Source organism: Leopardus geoffroyi, chromosome A1 (assembly GCF_018350155.1).
Source record: "Leopardus geoffroyi isolate Oge1 chromosome A1, O.geoffroyi_Oge1_pat1.0, whole genome shotgun sequence".
NCBI lineage: Eukaryota > Metazoa > Chordata > Mammalia > Carnivora > Felidae > Leopardus > Leopardus geoffroyi.
The window spans coordinates 213,446,161-213,462,998 of record NC_059326.1 but is presented as its reverse complement, the minus strand read 5'-3'; the positions used below and the strand labels follow the sequence as shown (position 1 = coordinate 213,462,998).

The 16,838-nt window shown below is 41.3% G+C and overlaps 2 protein-coding genes across 5 annotated transcripts in view; one reads left to right on the top strand and one right to left on the bottom strand.

The window, feature by feature from the left end:
• The first annotated feature begins 8,322 nt into the window (after window positions 1-8,322).
• Window positions 8,323-8,750, top strand: LOC123578354 (60S ribosomal protein L31-like). The gene has a single exon (XM_045441295.1). It carries the CDS (start codon window positions 8,347-8,349, stop codon window positions 8,722-8,724), a length of 378 nt encoding a protein of 125 aa, XP_045297251.1. The 5' UTR covers window positions 8,323-8,346; the 3' UTR covers window positions 8,725-8,750.
• A 6,228-nt stretch (window positions 8,751-14,978) lies between these two features.
• ZFR (zinc finger RNA binding protein) overlaps window positions 14,979-16,838 on the bottom strand; it is an 85,961-nt gene continuing 84,101 nt past the window's right edge. For all 4 annotated transcript variants that reach the window (XM_045441158.1, XM_045441149.1, XM_045441180.1 and 1 more), the window contains one exon: window positions 14,979-16,488. In XM_045441158.1, coding sequence (XP_045297114.1) covers window positions 16,309-16,488 — 180 coding nt within the window. In that variant the 3' untranslated portion in view covers window positions 14,979-16,308. The remainder of the gene's footprint in view (window positions 16,489-16,838) is intronic.

Below are 16,838 nucleotides of genomic sequence, written 5' to 3'. Positions count from 1 at the left end.
TGGAGGGGCGGGGGCGGGGATGTCACAAGGCAGACAGAAGTAAAATGACTGGCCGGAGATCACGCTGATCGGGGCCACCCTGAGACTTATTTCTGTAACACAATCTTCTTTCCGAACGTGAGTTCTAGGCCAGAGAGAGGGGGTCTAACGCAGGCAACTAATTCTGGTTACTTCTGAGCTTTATCTTTGTCACTTCAAGTCTTCTAAGCCATTTGCAATCCATTTCCCAGCTCCCTTCTACTCTCTGGGTTGAATTAAAGGCTGTAAGGTACACAAAGCCCCAGCCAGGCCTGGGGCGGGGCAGGGGCAGGGGCCAGGACAGGTTGTTGGCCTCCCTGCCTCTGTCCCATTGCTGGTGCTGCGTGTTCCTGGGCAGGGAAGCTGCTGGGTTCAGAGGGTGCAGACTTGGCCTGCGATCTCTCCGTCCTGCCCCTGTGCAGCTGGCTGACATGGTGTGTCCCCGTTTCCTTTGTGAGGCACTCAGCCCTCTTTCCTAATTACTTTCTATGTCTCACTTGAGGGCCACTGAATACTGTGGATCATTTCCAAAGCCCTTGGGAGACACAGAAGCGTCAAGGGGCTTTGCAAGGTCTCCAGCACCTGGAAAGGCCACCACAATTTCAACCACACTCTGCCTGGAGGCAGGGGAGGAGAGACTGTCAGCAGGGCCACCACATACTCCAAGTCCCCTCTGGGGGTGCCAGGCTCAGGCTCATACCCCCAGGCTCCCTCTTCCCCTCTCTCAGCTTTCCTAAGTGATGGGGTAACTAGGGAGCAGGGTTAGTGCACAGACACCACCTGCTTCTCACTCTGCTCTTTCTCTCCCAGGTTAGCTCTCTGCCCAGCTCAGAGCCCCAGGTAGGGGCGGGGGGCATGGGAATGGGGGGGGGGGGGCAGGAGGAAGCAGCAGGCAGAAAAAAACTGCTATTTTGGTTGGCTTTCCATTTCAGATTTCTCTTGACTCGTCCCAGGATGATAGAAGTGAAGATCTGGCATCTGATTCAGAGATGATCTCCAGGAGAGGAATGAGAAAATTTTGTTGATGTCTCAAATTATTATTATTTTTAATGTTTATTTATTTTTGAAAGAGAGAGACAGAGTGGTGGGGGGGGGAGGGGCAGAGAGAGAAGGAGATACAGAATGAAGCAGGCTCCAGACTCTGAGCTGTTAGCACAGAGCCTGATTCGGGGCTGGAGCCCACGGAATGTGAGATCATGACCTAAGCTGACGTCGGACGTTTAACTGACCGAGTCACCCAGGTTCCCCGATATCTCAAATTATTAAAATTGACACAACTTCATGCTTCACATGTCATATAATCATGTGGAGAATGTGTATCACAAAATAAAAATAATGTATTATTCCTCCAAATTTTAATTGAAATCAAAACGTTATGTTCATTTGTTAAATTTAATTTTTTTTTTAAGAGAGAGAGAGAGAGAGCATGAGCAGGGGAGAAGGACAGATGGAGACAGAATATCAAGCAGGCTTGACATTCAGCATGGAGCCCGACACAGGGCTCGGCCCCACAATCCTGAGCCCCACAGTCCGGGGATCGTGAACTGAGCCAAAATCAAGAGAGGGGCGCTCAACCGACTGAGCCACTAGGGCACCCCAAAGCACCACGTTTAGATCTTAGAAGTCCTGGTACTCCAGAGGTGCTTGGGAAAAATTGAGGGACCTGACACCCAGGGTGTTTAGTCTCTAATTTGCAGGAAGACGGCACTGAAAGAATCTTCTCTTCCTTTCCAGTTTTGTTCAGGGCTGCACCTGGTTTGAAACTGGAAGAAGTGGGGGTGGGCACCTCTTCTCCACGGAGGAGGGCCACCGGTTTTTGCAGCCTAATCATCTTAGAGGGCAGAAGGAAGCTGTTGGTGTCACAGGGGCCAGGAGAACCTTTTCAAATACAAACGGGCTGCCCCTCCCTCCCTGCCGGGGTATGTGATCTTTGTTGAAAGTGCAGTCAAGCCTGTTTTGAGCTTGGCTGACCCATTCCTGCTCACTGAAAACCTGAAAGGCTCATTGTTCAGGTGGTTGTAAAAGAACATAGAGGTTGTGAAAGGCCCACTGTTTTATATCTGAAATAGTTATCTGTCCCAAAGTGAAAATGTAATCAAAATTGTTTTTTAAATATCCTTTTTTGTCCAAAGGCAAAAAAAAAAAAAAAAAAAAAAAAAAAAAAGAGAGAGAGAGAGAGAGAGAATGCAAGGGATAGAAATGACTGCAAAGAAACATCTCAATATTTTTTACAGAGTCATTTTTCTGCTTGAGCACTGTTAATGGGTGGCCGTTTCCCCATTTCCCTATTTCCCTGCAGGACACTGGGGTCTATTCACCATTCATTCACCTGGTCTCTGGAACAGAGTCTCTGGGCAGCCAAGCAAAGCACCAGGCAAGACAATTTCAGCCTTTGCAAATATCTTACACAGGTTTAAGAAATCCAAAAAGAAATTCTGTGGCTCAGCTGAAACTGGGGGCCCAGAGAGGTGGTGGGGGGAGGAGGGGGGAATCAGTGCGTTCTCCCACATCATGTGAGACAACATCAGCTGAAGAGAAAATACTAAGAGAAACTTAATCTGAAACCACACAAGATTAGAGAAATAAGCGATTCATTTTTTTCCTTTTATTTATTTCCTTTTTAAGTAGCCTCTACACCCAGCTTGGGCCTCAGACGCACAACCCGAAGATCAAGAATCACAGGCTCCCCTGATTGAGCCAGCCAGGCACCCCCCTTCCTCCGCCGAACCCTCGCACCGATCCAGATTCATTTTTATTTTTCCTTTTTTATTTTTTAAATTTATTGATTTATTTTGAGAGAGACAGTGACAGCGTGAGTAGGGGAAGGGCAGAGAGAGAGAGGGAGGGAGGGAGAGAGAGAATCCCAAGCAAGCAGGCGCCACACCATCAGCGCACAGCCCCATGCGGGGCTCGAATTTACCAAACCGTGAGATCATGACCTGAGCCCCAGAGTCAGAGGCTTAACCAACTGAGTCACGCAGGCGCCCCCTGGATTCATTTTATTTATTTTTTTTTTCAACGTTTTTTTTTTTTTTTTTTTTTTAATTTTTGGGACAGAGAGAGACAGAGCATGAACGGGGGAGGGGCAGAGAGAGAGGGAGACACAGAATCGGAAACAGGCTCCAGGCTCTGAGCCATCAGCCCAGAGCCCGACGCGGGGCTCGAACTCACAGACCGCGAGATCGTGATCTGGCTGAAGTCGGACGCTTAACCGACTGCGCCACCCAGGCGCCGCCCCCTGGATTCATTTTAGAAGGCTTCTCTACTCTACTTTTTTCCTGGGCTCCTTGGGTGCCAGGGCCACACCCTCCCCATCCCCAAAGGAAAGGCTCTGTAAGAAAAGGAGCACCCACATTGGCCTATAAGAGGGGACACGATGTGTGTGCACCAAGGGCAGAGGCAAGAGCTGGGGATTTGCCCTGGCATCACACTGCTGGTTCCAGTACAGGCAGTGGTGGGAGATGGCACTAGAAGGACAGGCTGGAGCTGTAGTTTAGGGGGCCCTGTATGCTAGGCTAAGGATTTTGTAATTTATCCTTAGGTATGTGGAGCTAGTGAAGACTTTTTACACCATTTTTTTTCTTTTTAAAGAATGATGTGGTAATTAAGAATTATTAGGTGATCACTTATTATTATGTAATAAAATTTATTATATAAACATAGAAACAAGAAAATCTCATAATCAGGTAGAAATAAAAGTCCCAAACTGAACAAACCATAATCATACTACACAAGAGGTAACCACTGTAAAGATCTGGAGAAAGAACGGTCTTTATATACGCTTATCTACTAAAATAAAAAGGGATAATACTTTGCACATGGCTTTGTGATCTGATTTTTTTCATTAAACATTATAAAGTAAATTTATTCGTGTATTATTATTATTATGCATAGTTCTTTTCTTTTCTTTTTTTTTTTAAGTTTATTTATTTTGAGAGAGAGAGAGGGAGCTCGAGAAGGGGAGGGCCAGAGGGAGGAGATAGAGAATCCCAAGCAGGCTCTGCACTGTCAGCACAGAGTCTGACACAGGGCTTGATCCCACAAACTATGAGACCACGACCTGAGTCAAAATCAAGACTTGGTTAATCGACTGAGCCATCCAGGCGCCCCTGCATAGTTATTTTCAACTTTTTTCCTGAACTAAGATTCCTGGGGGAGCTAACACCAAGTTATGAGTAACAGGTTGAACAAGCAGTGATTTTTGAGGGGCACTCCTCTTTAGAATCTTTGGTCTATGATACCATTTAGATGGTTGAGCTGTATTTCAATAAAATATTCTTGGACATTTTAATTGTTTTTAATCTTACACATTTGCTAAGAATGTTTCAGTCAATATATTTGAACTCACAGTTTGTAAACTCACTAATTAGATTTAATTCTTTAAGATAAATTCTTTGAAGTTCAGCTGTTTATTTGCATTTAAAAAAAAGACAATTTAGATGTCAACTGAATGAGTGACCCTTGCCTTTGCCTTTGCAATTTTTGGTATTACTAGCTCAGACATTAATATTTTCAATCTTTATAATCTTTGTAAATCTGGCTGACAAAAAGTCTATGACCTTTTAAAAATAATTTGCATGTATTTTCTTAGTAGTAAGGTTGAAATTTTGTTTTCATATGGTTATCAGCCATTTGTATTTTTTTTTGAGAATTGTCCACTCATGTATATTGTTCATTTACACTTTCAAACAGAAATTTATCTTATTATTTATTACCAAAGTATTCCATGTTCATTGTCAAATCATCTGCATCTCTTAAAAAAGTCATTGAGGATCTTGTAACCCAGAGATAACCAGTGCTAACAGTTTTGAGTTAGAACTTTTTCTATGATGTGTATACATATGTAGATGCTTGTATGGCAATAGTGGACTCTTACACAGATACTCGTGTTACATGTATTATTTGTGAACATCTCGGTATGCCAGTGAGTACATAGCTACAACATTATATGCAATGGTTCACTACATGCATGTTCCATTTGTTTAATTCTTGACCATTTAGGTAACAAATCTTTATGCCTGTGTCCAATTCTTTTCTTAGTGGAATCAGATACAAATGATTTGAATATCTTTATTAATACCAACTGTTATATTATGGTGTAATGGCTTCCCCAGTTATTTGACTTTATTTTTATTATTTTTTTTTAACATTTTTAAAGTTTTATTTATTTTTGAAAGAGAATGCACATAAGCTGAGGAGGGATAGAGAGGGAGACACAGAATCCAAAGCAGGCTCCAGGCTCTGAGCTGTCAGCACAGAGCCCGATGTGGGGCTCAAACCCACGAACTGTAAGATCATGGCATGAGCCAAAGTCGGACACTCAACTGACTGAGCCACCCAGGTGCCCCTTGACTTTAAATTTTATTCTGGGATATGGTAGTTTCATATTTTTAGTGGTAAAATTTGTATGTTGATTGATTTTCATTTATTGAGCCCACTTTACATTCCTAAGATAAACTCCACTTGGTTGTAGTATATTATTCTTCACATATATTGCTGGATATGATTTGATAAATCTCTCATTAAGGGTTCTTCAATCTAATTTCATCAGGTACGTTGGTCTGAACTTTTTTTTTAAAGTTCTATACCCAATGTGGGGCTTGAACTCATAACCCTGAGATCCAGAGTCACGTGCTCTACCAACTGAGCCAGCCAGACAGTCCTGAGCTTTCTTTGAACGGTGTTTATTTGGTTTTGATATCATGGTAATGTTGGCCTCATAAAATAAGTTGAGGTTGGGCACCAGAAAAAATCGTTGTGAAGTTATTCATAGATAACTTTATGGGGTCACTTACCCTAGCTTCTCCCTCTCCCCAATCTGCCCAGTATGTTCTAGTTACCCAGGACTCCCCCTTTCAATCCTCTGGCCAGGAAAAGTCCCAGCTGGGGCTTTAGTTACTGCTGCCTGCCACACACTTCCATGGCTCTATTCAAGTTCATGGCTAAGCAGTGATTTTACCTCTAGAAGGGGGAAATGTGGTCAACTGTTAAGTTTGATGATATGTCAGTTCTTGTCTTCTCCAATCTGCCTGCCATTAGTTGTTTCAGAGTCCTCAAACTGCTGTTTTATGTATTTTAGCCACATTTTATAATTACATTCAGAGGGACAGACAGGGATGAGGGTGCTTACTTCATCTTACTGCGAACTGGCACTCATAAATTGGTTTCAAGGGGCACCTGGGTGGCTCAATCAGTTGAGTATCCATCTTTGGCTCAGGTCATCATTTCACAGTTCATGAGGTTCGTGAGTTCAAGCCCTGAATTGAGCTGTTATCAGTGCAGAGCCCACTTCAGATTCTCTGTCCCCTGGTCTCTCTGCCCCTTCCCCACTTCCTTTCTCTCTCAAAAATAAACATTAAAAATATCTAAATGTGGTTTCAATTAATAATTTAGGTGTAGCTGCCTTTCCACTTTACTGTAGACTAAGCCCTCTCCTTTTCATCTCCTTTGTTGTACACTAAATTCCATAAAAAGAAAAAATTTAGAAACTCATACAATTTTTTTTTTTTAATTTTCATTCAGTTTTGAGAGACAGAGAGAGACAGAGTGTGAACGGGGGAGGGGCAGAGAGAAAGGGAGATACAGAATCTGAACGAGGCTCCAAGCTGTCAGCTCAGAACCCAACACGGGGCTCGAACTCATGAACGGTGAGATCATGACCTGAGCTGAAGTTGGATGCTCAACCAACTGAGCCACCCAGGTGCCCCTAAAAACTCATACAATTAAGAATTTTGTCATCTAGAAAACCTTATTTTCCTTTGAGCCCATCTTTGCTCCTCATCAACTCCCACTGATTCTTCTACCTCTTTCATTAAGTCCAACCAAAGAGCAGACAGAAGGACAGACAGACTGCTCCAACATTACCATGAGATTTCTGGGAGATTTTGGTCTCTGCTTTGAAATAAAGGATTCCCTGAATATGTAGTTTGCTTAAATTTTAGGCCTCCTTCCTGACATTTCTCTTGAAACAATCAATGAAGGAAGCGCGTTGAGTGTTTCTTTATGACAGTCCTTAAGATTTTATTTATTTTTAAAAGTAATCTCTACACCCAACATGGGGCTTGAACTCACAACCCTGAGATCAAGTTACATGTTCCACCGATTGAGCCAACCAGGCGCCCCTGTGACTGTCCTTTATACTAAGTGTGAGGGACATCAAGTATCCTAGTGTTTAAGAAGAGAAACATGTGATCACAGAATTGAAGAATTTGGGAACTGAAAGTAATTTTTGAGATTATGCCTCAGTTTAAGAGATGTGTTTGCACACTAAATTTAGGAGTCCATAGGTAAAATGACTGGGGTCTCTAGTGTCATAAAATCAAATGCACACAAGGCCAGCCTGGTAGACAAAATAGGGAATGGTAGAGGCTGTGATAAACTTTCCAGAGAAGATGGTCTTAAATTTATCCACCAGAGGGAATAGCCATTCCTCTCAGCTTCAGTTAATTGTTACCACAGAGGAACACATGCCCTCTGTCATCAGATCTTCCATTTTTTCAAGAGAAGTCAAATTGGGATTTCCTGTGAAATTTTTCTTTTCTTTTCTTTTCTTTTTTTTTTTTTTTTTTAAGTTTATTTATTTATTTTGAGAGAGAGAAACAGCACCAGCAGGGGAGGGGCAGAGAGAGAGAGGGAAAGAATCACAAGCAGGCTCTGTACTGCCAGCACAGAGTCAGAGGTGGGGCTTGAACTCAAGAATTGTGAGATCATGACCTGAGCTGAAATCCAGTTAGATGCTTAACTGACTGAGCCACCCAAGTGCCCCTGTGAAATTGTTCTTTAACATTGGCTGTTTAAAAAAATTTTTGGGGGGCGCCTGGGTGGCTCAGTCGGTTAAGCGTCCGACTTTGGCTCAGGTCATGATCTCACGGTCCGTGAGTTCGAGTCCCACATCGGGCTCTGTGCTGACAGCTCAGAGCCTGGAGCCCGTTTCGGATTCTGTGTCTCCTTCTCTTTCTGCCCCTCTCCTGTTCATGCTATCTCTGTCTCAAAAATAAATAAACGTTATGGGGCGCCTGGGTGGCACAGTCGGTTAAGCGTCCGACTTCAGCCAGGTCACGATCTCGCGGTCCGTGAGTTCGAGCCCCGCGTCGGGCTCTGGGCTGATGGCTCAGAGCCTGGAGCCTGTTTCCGATTCTGTGTCTCCCTCTCTCTCTGCCCCTCCCCCGTTCATGCTCTGTCTCTCTCTGTCCCAAAAATAAAATAAAAACGTTAAAAAATAAATAAACAAATAAATAAACGTTAAAAAAATAAACAAAAATTTTTTTAGGCTGCTTTCCCTCTCCCACAATACCTCGTGGTCTTCTTTTCCAACCCGGGCCTGGCAGGATGGCTCCCGCAAAGAAGGGTGGTGAGAAGAAGGACCGTTCTGCCATCAACGAAGTAGTGACCAGAGAATACACCATCAACATTCACAAGCGCATCCATGGAGTGGGTTTCAAGAAGCGTGCCCCTCGGGCACTCAAAGAGATCCAGAAATTTGCTATGCAGGAGATGGGAACCCCAGATGTGCACATTGACACCAGGCTCAACAAAGCTGTCTGGGCCAAAGGAATAAGGAATGTTCCGTACTGTATCCGTGTGCGGTTGTCCAGAAAAAGTAACGAGGATGAGGATTCACCAAACAAGCTCTATACGTTGGTTACCTATGTACCTGTCACCACTTTCAAAAATCTACAGACTGTTAATGTGGATGAGAATTGCTGATTGTCAAATAAAGGTATAAAACTGCAGAAAAAAAAATTAATGTTTATTTTATTTTTGAGACAGAGACAGAGGCAGAGAATAAGCAGGGGAGGGGCAGAGAGAGAGGGAGACACAGAATCCGAAGCAGGATCCAGGCTCTGAGCTGTCAGCACAGAACCTGATGCGGGGCTCAAACCCACAAACTGTGAGATCATGACCTGAGCTGAAGTCGGACACTCAACCTACTGAGCCACGCAGGCGCCCCTTGGCTGTTTTTAACAGTTTGGGCCAAATAAGACATAGCTATATCCTGGATATAGTACATAAGATACGACTTCTGGCTCAGGTAAAGGTTAAAATGCAGAGCAATGGAGATGGCATTCCCTTTTCCTATTATTACTTAAACACTGACCTTTGAAAAAGAGGTAGTGTTGTGAATTCTTTAGAATCTGAAGAGTGGAAAAGGGCTGATGGGTAGGCCTTTGGAGTAGACCAAAATTTGGGATACTTAAAATCCATGTCTTAAGCATTAAAATTGTACAGAAAGAGGCTTAGCTGCAGGATACATCTATGGGAAGTACACGGCATAAAGGTTAAATGCTCAGGCTTTGAAGTCAAAGAACTCTCCAAATATGTAGCTTTCTGATGATCTGACCCAATTCAAGAAACTCTATCATTCAAGTGACCTTTTATTACAGAAACAGCAAGTTACTTAATCTCAAACCCTAGTTTACTTATGTGTAGTAAATACAATGTTGTGAGGATGAATACATACTGTTCAGTACATTGATGTAGAGTTGCTTGAAGGTATCTTGAGTAGCAGTGACATAATCAAACAGATGCTTTAGGAGGAATAATCTGGGGGTTGTAGGTTGAATAGACTGGAGTTTGGAAAAAGGCAGGATTTGGAAATAATTTTAACAAAGGAAGTATCTAAATCCTGAAAGGGGGATGAGATCATCAATAGCATGTACACATGCAGAAGATGTTGATGACAGAACCATGGAAAGTGCCACCTAGAAGCAGCAGCACAAAAGGAATGTTCAGAGAGGTAGGAGGAAATAAAACCAACGAACCAGGAATTTCAATGCCATGGAAAACAAGGGAAAATTTAACAAGGTATAGAGCAAAACCAGCCTCCACTTTGCCGAAATCTTATTCATGCCTGCATTTTGGCTGCCATGAAATAATTATCAACTTTGAGACAATGGCTATTTGAATTCTATTCAAATGATCTTTACTAGGCACATGGACTAACAGTACAAAGGCATACCTCATTTTATTGTACTTTGCTTTATTTCTGCCCTTCACAGATATTGAGGCTTTTTTTATTTTTAAAGATTTTTTTCTTTTTTTTTTTAGGGGTGCTTGGATGGCTTGGTCGGTTAAGCGCCTGATTCTTGACTTCAGCTCAGGTCCTGATCTCACAGTTCATGAGCCAGAGCCCGCATTGGGCTCTGTGCTGACAGTGCAGAGCCTGCTTGGGATTCTCTCTCCCTCTCTCTGCCCCTCCCCTACTCATGTGCTCCCTCGTGCATGCTCTCTCTCAAAATAAATAAATTTATAATTTTTTTAATGTTTATTTTTGACAGAGAGTGCAAGTACACACGAGCAGGGGAGGGGCAGGGAGAGAGGGGGACAGAGGATCCAAAGTGGGCTCTGCACCGACAGCATAGAGCCTGAGGCGAGGCTCAAAACATGAACCATGAGATCATGTCTTGAGCTGAGGTCCTACACTTAACTGAGAGCCAGACAGGTGCCCTGATACTGTGTGGTTTTTGTTTTTTTACAAATTGATGGTTTGTGGCAACTGTGCATCAAGCAAGTCTCTCAGTGCCATTTTTCTCATAGTGTCTCTGTATCACATTTGCTAATTCTCAAAATATTTCAAACTTTTTCATTATTATTATAATTGTTATGGTGATCTGTCATCAGTGATTATGACTCACTGAAAGCATGGATGATGGTTAGCATTTTGCTTTAAAAATTTTCTTAAAATTTTAATTTTTTTATTTTTTAGAGTTAAGGTATGTACATTTTTTTTTTTTTTTAAAGTTTATGTATTTATTTTGAGAGAGAACACACGCTCACCTCTCTCTCGACGCCAGGCTGGAACTCACAAACTGTGAGATGATGACCTCAGCCGAAATCAAGAGTCAGACGCTTAACTGACTCAACTGAGCCACCCAAATGCCCCTGTACAATGTTTACTAAAGACACAATGGTATTGCACACTTAATAGATGAACATAACTTCTATCTATATATAGGGAAACCAAAAAATTCATCTGACTCACTTTATTGTGACATTTACTATGTTATGGTGGTCTGGAACTGAACCTCCAAGTATCTGAGGTATTCCTGGTAACAGCATCTTAAACTTTGAAAAGATCTGGTTAGCTTATATACTTTCATATTTAATGCCAGAACCTTTAACCAAAATGTTAAGCAGGTGGTTATATTTGAACACAGGCACCAACTTCTTTCCAGTGACATTCATCTATTTTATTGTTGCAGTTAACATTTTCAAAAACTATGCTTTCTATAGATATTCATATTTGAAGATACTTCTAATCCTTTCTCTCCCCCACATCTCTTGTTCCTCCTGTGCTGTGGTTCTAACTGTAGAGTTTAGTTTCAAATTTTTCACTACCTTGGTCACTCCAAGTTATCACTCAACAACAAATGCTCAGACAGGCACCTGGCTGGCTCAGACAGTAGAGCAAATGACTCTTGATCTCAAGTTTGTGAGTTCAAGCCCCACATTGGGCTAAAGCTCAGTTAACAACAACAACATCAATAAGAAGCAGCCCAGAACTGAACACCAAACTGAACATTGGTGTGAACCAATGCTAAGGATATGTTTCTCTCTCTTTGGGTATCAGATAAAGGACACAGGGAGTTCCTTCCAGGTTAGAAGTTCCAATGCTATCTCACCAAAATTAGCTGTTATTGGTAATGTAGGTTTGAACTTCCCTCCAAACCCTTACCTTAAGCATTAACATTTTAAGATTTTTATTTTTTTTGAGAGAAGAGGGCAGAGGGAGAGAGAGAATCGCAAGCAGACTTCATGCTCAGTGTGGAGCCCAACACCGGGCTTGGTCTCACGACTGTGAGATGAGATCATAACCTGAGCCAATATATCAAGAGTCAAATACTTATCGGACTGAGCCATCCAGTCATATATAATGTGTGGCTGATAAAAAAAAAAAAAAATACGTAGAATACAAAATTTAAGATACAGTTTTGTAGGGATGCCTCAATGGCTTAGGCAGTAGAGCATGTGACTCTTGATCTCAGGGTTATGAGTTTAAGCCCCATGCTGGGCATAGAACTTATTTAAACAAATGTATACACACAAACACACAAAATAGCTTTTGAACTCTAGAGTAAATGATGGTCACTGCTATAACGCACATTTATTCAAGAATGACCAATGTACCACTCAATCAGAACCACCTATACTTAAAGAAAAAAAATTCTAATTTGAATGATCTTATAGTGCTTGATAAAAATGCAATTTCCCTATGTGTACTGATATGGAATAATCTCTAGGACTCAGATATTTAAAGGAAAGGAAGGCAGGTGCAGAATATGCCCAGTATGCAGCCATTTGTAAAAAAGCAAAGAGGTGTACACGTTCATGCCACGTGCACAGACCATGTGTGGAAGGACATACAATGGATAACACTGACTGCCTCTGGGAAGGGGCAACACAAGAGGCAGACCTTTTAAGCCATATATTCCTTTACACCTTTAAAATTTTAAACGTGTGTGTAAACCATCCATTCAAGTAAATACCTAAAAGAAAGCCATCTTAAAATGTACAGCCTTGGGGTGCCTGGGTGGCTCAGTTGGTTAAGTGTCAGATTCTTTTTTTTTATTAAAAATTTTTTTTTTCAATGTTTATTTATTTTTGGGAGAGAGAGAGACAGAGCATGAACGGGGGAGGGGCAGAGAGAGAGGGAGACACAGAATCGGAAACAGGCTCCAGGCTCTGAGCCGTCAGCCCAGAGCCCAACGCGGGGCTCGAACTCACGGACCGCGAGATCATGACCTGGCTGAAGTCGGACGCTTAACTGACTGCGCCACCCAGGCGTCCCAAGTGTCAGATTCTTGACTTCAGCTCAGGTCATGATCTCACAGTTCCTAGGTTTGAGCCCTACATTGGGTCTGTGCTGAGCAAGAAAACATGGAGCCTGTGTGGAATTCCCTCTCAGGGAGAGGGGAGAGGGGAGGAGGAGAGAGGGGAGAGGAGAGGAGGAGAGAGGGGAGAGGAGAGAAGGGAGGAGGAGAGGAGGAAAGAGGGGAGAGGGGAGAGGGGAGAAGGGAGGAGGGGAGGAGGAGAGGAGGGGAGAGGGGAGAGGAGAGGAGGAGAGAGGGGAGAGGAGAGGAGGAAAGAGGGGAGAGGGGAGAGGGGAGGAGGAGAGGAGGAAAGAGGGGAGAGGGGAGAGGGGAGAGGGGAGGAGGGGAGGAGGAGAGGAGGGGAGAGGGGAGAGGGGAGAGGGGAGAGGAGAGGAGGAGAGAGGAGAGAGGGGAGAGGGGAGAGGGGAGAGGAGAGGAGGAGAGAGGGGAGAGGGGAGAGGAGAGGAAGAGAGAGGGGAGAGGGGAGAAGGGAGAGGGGAGAGAGGAGAGGAGAGAGGAGAGAGGAGAGGAGAGGAGGAGAGAGGAGAGGAGGAGGAGAGAGGAGAGGAGAGGAGGGGAGAGGAGAGGAGAGAGAAGAGAAGGGAGAGGAGAGAGAAGAGCACATTCCTAATTAGGCTTATTCTGGCCCTCCTCAATCTTTTTAGAATGTTCTCCAGACAACTCTCATGGAATAGTCAAATTTGAGACCAATGCTATGAACATTATCTTTCTAGGACACTATAAAATTTGCCCTTTATTGGGAAAAATCTTTATTCATGTTTTTGTTAACAAGCAGGAAAAAATTACTTAAAATACTCTTGACTTACCAGAGATCTGGGGGTGCCTGGGTGTCTCAGTTGATTGAGCATCTGACTTTGGCTCAGGTCATGATCTCACCATTCAGGAGTTTGAGCTCTTCATCAGGCTCTGTGCTGACAGCTTGGAGCCTGGAGCTTGCTTCAGATTTTGTGTTTCCCTCTCTCCTGGTCCCTCCCCCAATCGCTCTCTTTCTCTCAAAAAATGAATAAACATTGAAAAAAACAATAAAAACTAGAGATCTTTTGCTATGCTGTTCATGCAGTTCTGCATTTTCAATTCTAACTTATCCAAAGAAACAGAAGAAATAGTAGTGGTGAAGAAAAAGAAAATTCTAATTTGGAGTGTATCATTTAAATGGAGGTAGGTGAGAGGAATCAATTTGTTTTATTATGGTCATCATTAAATTACTGTAACAAAGTAACAGGGAAAGCCAGCCTGAGATGCAGAGAATAACTAATAATTAGTTACCAAAACAACTGATTCCAGAATGTATTATCAGGGTGATAACCAATGCCTCTTTTAACTAAAGTTTATAGTTTTCTTTAAAAAATTGTCAAAGCAGAAGATATTAACAAATCCAAGTTATTTCACACAAGATGGTTAATGTGGGTCTAGCCACAACTATGAAACCATTACATCATGCAAAAAATAAGTAGTACTGAAACATTTATTTTCATAAAAAATTTAAACGGCGCTAACTATAGCTCCTACTGAAACCTGACTCAATTTCAATCCTGTCACATAAGTGGATCTGTGATCTTTTGTTAGTTAGCCACTCTGGGCTTCAGTGTTCTCATCTGAAAAATAAGAAATACAGCACTGTCACTTATTCTTATCGTTATGATAGGTTAAAACGGGAAATGACCAAGCATGGTATGTTGTGTCATTAGTGCATGACAAAATGTCAGTTCTTGCCTTCTCTCTTAAGAGAACTGTGAAAAACAAAATTCCAAAATTTTACTGGGCAACTAATTATTCCAAAGAGTAAAAGGAGACCCAGAAACATTAAAAAAAAAAAAAGGCTTGCCAATGTTACATAGTATATGTGACAAAATTGGTAAAAAAGCCCAAGTTTCTTGTTCTAGTTCTCTGGTAGTCGTCTCCTACGGTTTCCTGGTTCTCTAAGGGTCCAGGGAAAGATTCTGACCAAATTAAGAAGTTAAGCCAATAGACTACTGAATTATAAATTTTTCTGAAATTATGTGCTCAGGTAGCATAACAAGATGTAAGTACCCAAAAAACTTGAATATGGTTTTACTGAAGCATAAGTCATTTCAAAGCAAAAGTAGTTTATGAGTCAATTCTGACATATAATACATTTAAGTCATTATATGAATTTAAGTTTTTATTTGTGTATTTCACTGTAGTGCTGTGACAACAAAATGACATCTGTGTACCAGAGCATACATACATCAACAGTAAGATGTAACTTCTCATTACACCACTGCTAGAATATTTAGCTTTTTGTAGGACACATAAGCATGTAAGATGGCCACACCAAATAATTTTCTGGTTTTTCTCCTTAGATAACCTTAATTTTTTATCAGTAATACTTTATCAACCTCACTGTTAAGAGAACTGTAAATTATGTGGGTGATGGGCAGGGGGAGGAATCATTCAACTGTGTTACACTGTAATAGTTTGCTAGAGTAATCTCACACACACCAATAAGGAACTGTCATCATAATTAAGGGCTAGTTACTGTTGTTAGTTGCACAATGATAAAGTTCTTTTGAAAATATTGGTTAGCCCACTTATATATGAAAAATGCCCTTTCCACTTATGCAGAAGAAAAAAATATTCAGAAAGTTATTTTTGGCCTTGCTATGTCAAAAAGTCAACTGTACAAAGATCTACGTGTCAAACCTAAAATTATAATTTTAAAAGTCTATTAAAAACAAAAATGTCATGCATTTTTATTATCAATTATGCAGAGGCTTTAAAACTGTTGCAAGACCATATAGTATATATTAGCTTTTATACTGCTAATGCACAACTAACAGCAAACTTGATTAGATTAACAGAAATCTGTCTTAATTACACCTTTATATATCACACTAGGGACAAATGCCACAAGATCTGCAGAAACATTCAGTTCTGAGCACTTAAATGGCAGGATAACTTTTTGTGTTGAAATCCGTCACATACAGAATAAAACAAAAAGAAAAAATTCTGCAGTTCCACGTTACAAAAAAACGTACTGCTGTAAAATATTAAGAAGGGCAAAGGATATCATCTATAACACAAAGTAACATCTAGTGTCAAAGAGCAAACAAAACTAAATAAAAATATCAAAATACACATAGCAACTGAAGCACAAATACTGCATTAAATACAGTAAAGATTTAATAAGACTAGTTAATAAAAGACACAAAAATAGGGGGAGCTAGGGCAACCAGTAAATAAAACCAAAATAATGGGGGAAAAATCTGAACCACTGTTTTTCCCCTAGTTGGAGCACAATTTTTTTTTTGGGTGTCTTTCCATTCAATATAATACCTAACACTGTACATTAAGATATTAATGTCACAGAAAAACTTGGTTCTTCCATGAAATTCTTTAAATTCTTGATAAACTTTTCAAAGTAGACATTATTATGAATGAAAAACAACCAACAAATGGGCACCTGTTGTTTTTAACACTGCAGATTTACAGAAACTTTTTAAAAGTTATCATAATCTTTTTTGTCTTTTTTCCCCTCAGCTTCAAATCCATCGACTCCATCGCTATCCCTTCTTCGTTTCCTGTTGTTGTGGATGTTAAAACGTTGGCTCATTTGGGGTAATGGATCCATGCCTAGAACTTTGTGTATCTGGCGGAATGCAAGGAGTCTCAATGCAAACTGCAACAAAAAGAGCCAAAATTCAGAGTTAATTTTAAAGACAAAAATATTCATTCTTAACTAGGTTTAGGTCTCCATGTAACAATATAAAAAAGCATATTTGGTGAAATAACTTCAATAATATTAGTTTCACAACTGAAATACTGTGAAATACTGTTCTTGTTTTATATGTTCAGACTTTTCTGTATACATGCTATTTTGCTTTTTAAAACCTAAATTAAAAAATATATCTTAAAAAAAATTCAGTATTATGTTCATTTGAAAAAATCTTGAGGGGCACCTGGGTGGCTCAGTCAGGTGAGCACCTAACTTCAGCTTAGTTCATGACCTCAGGGTTTATGAGTTCAAAC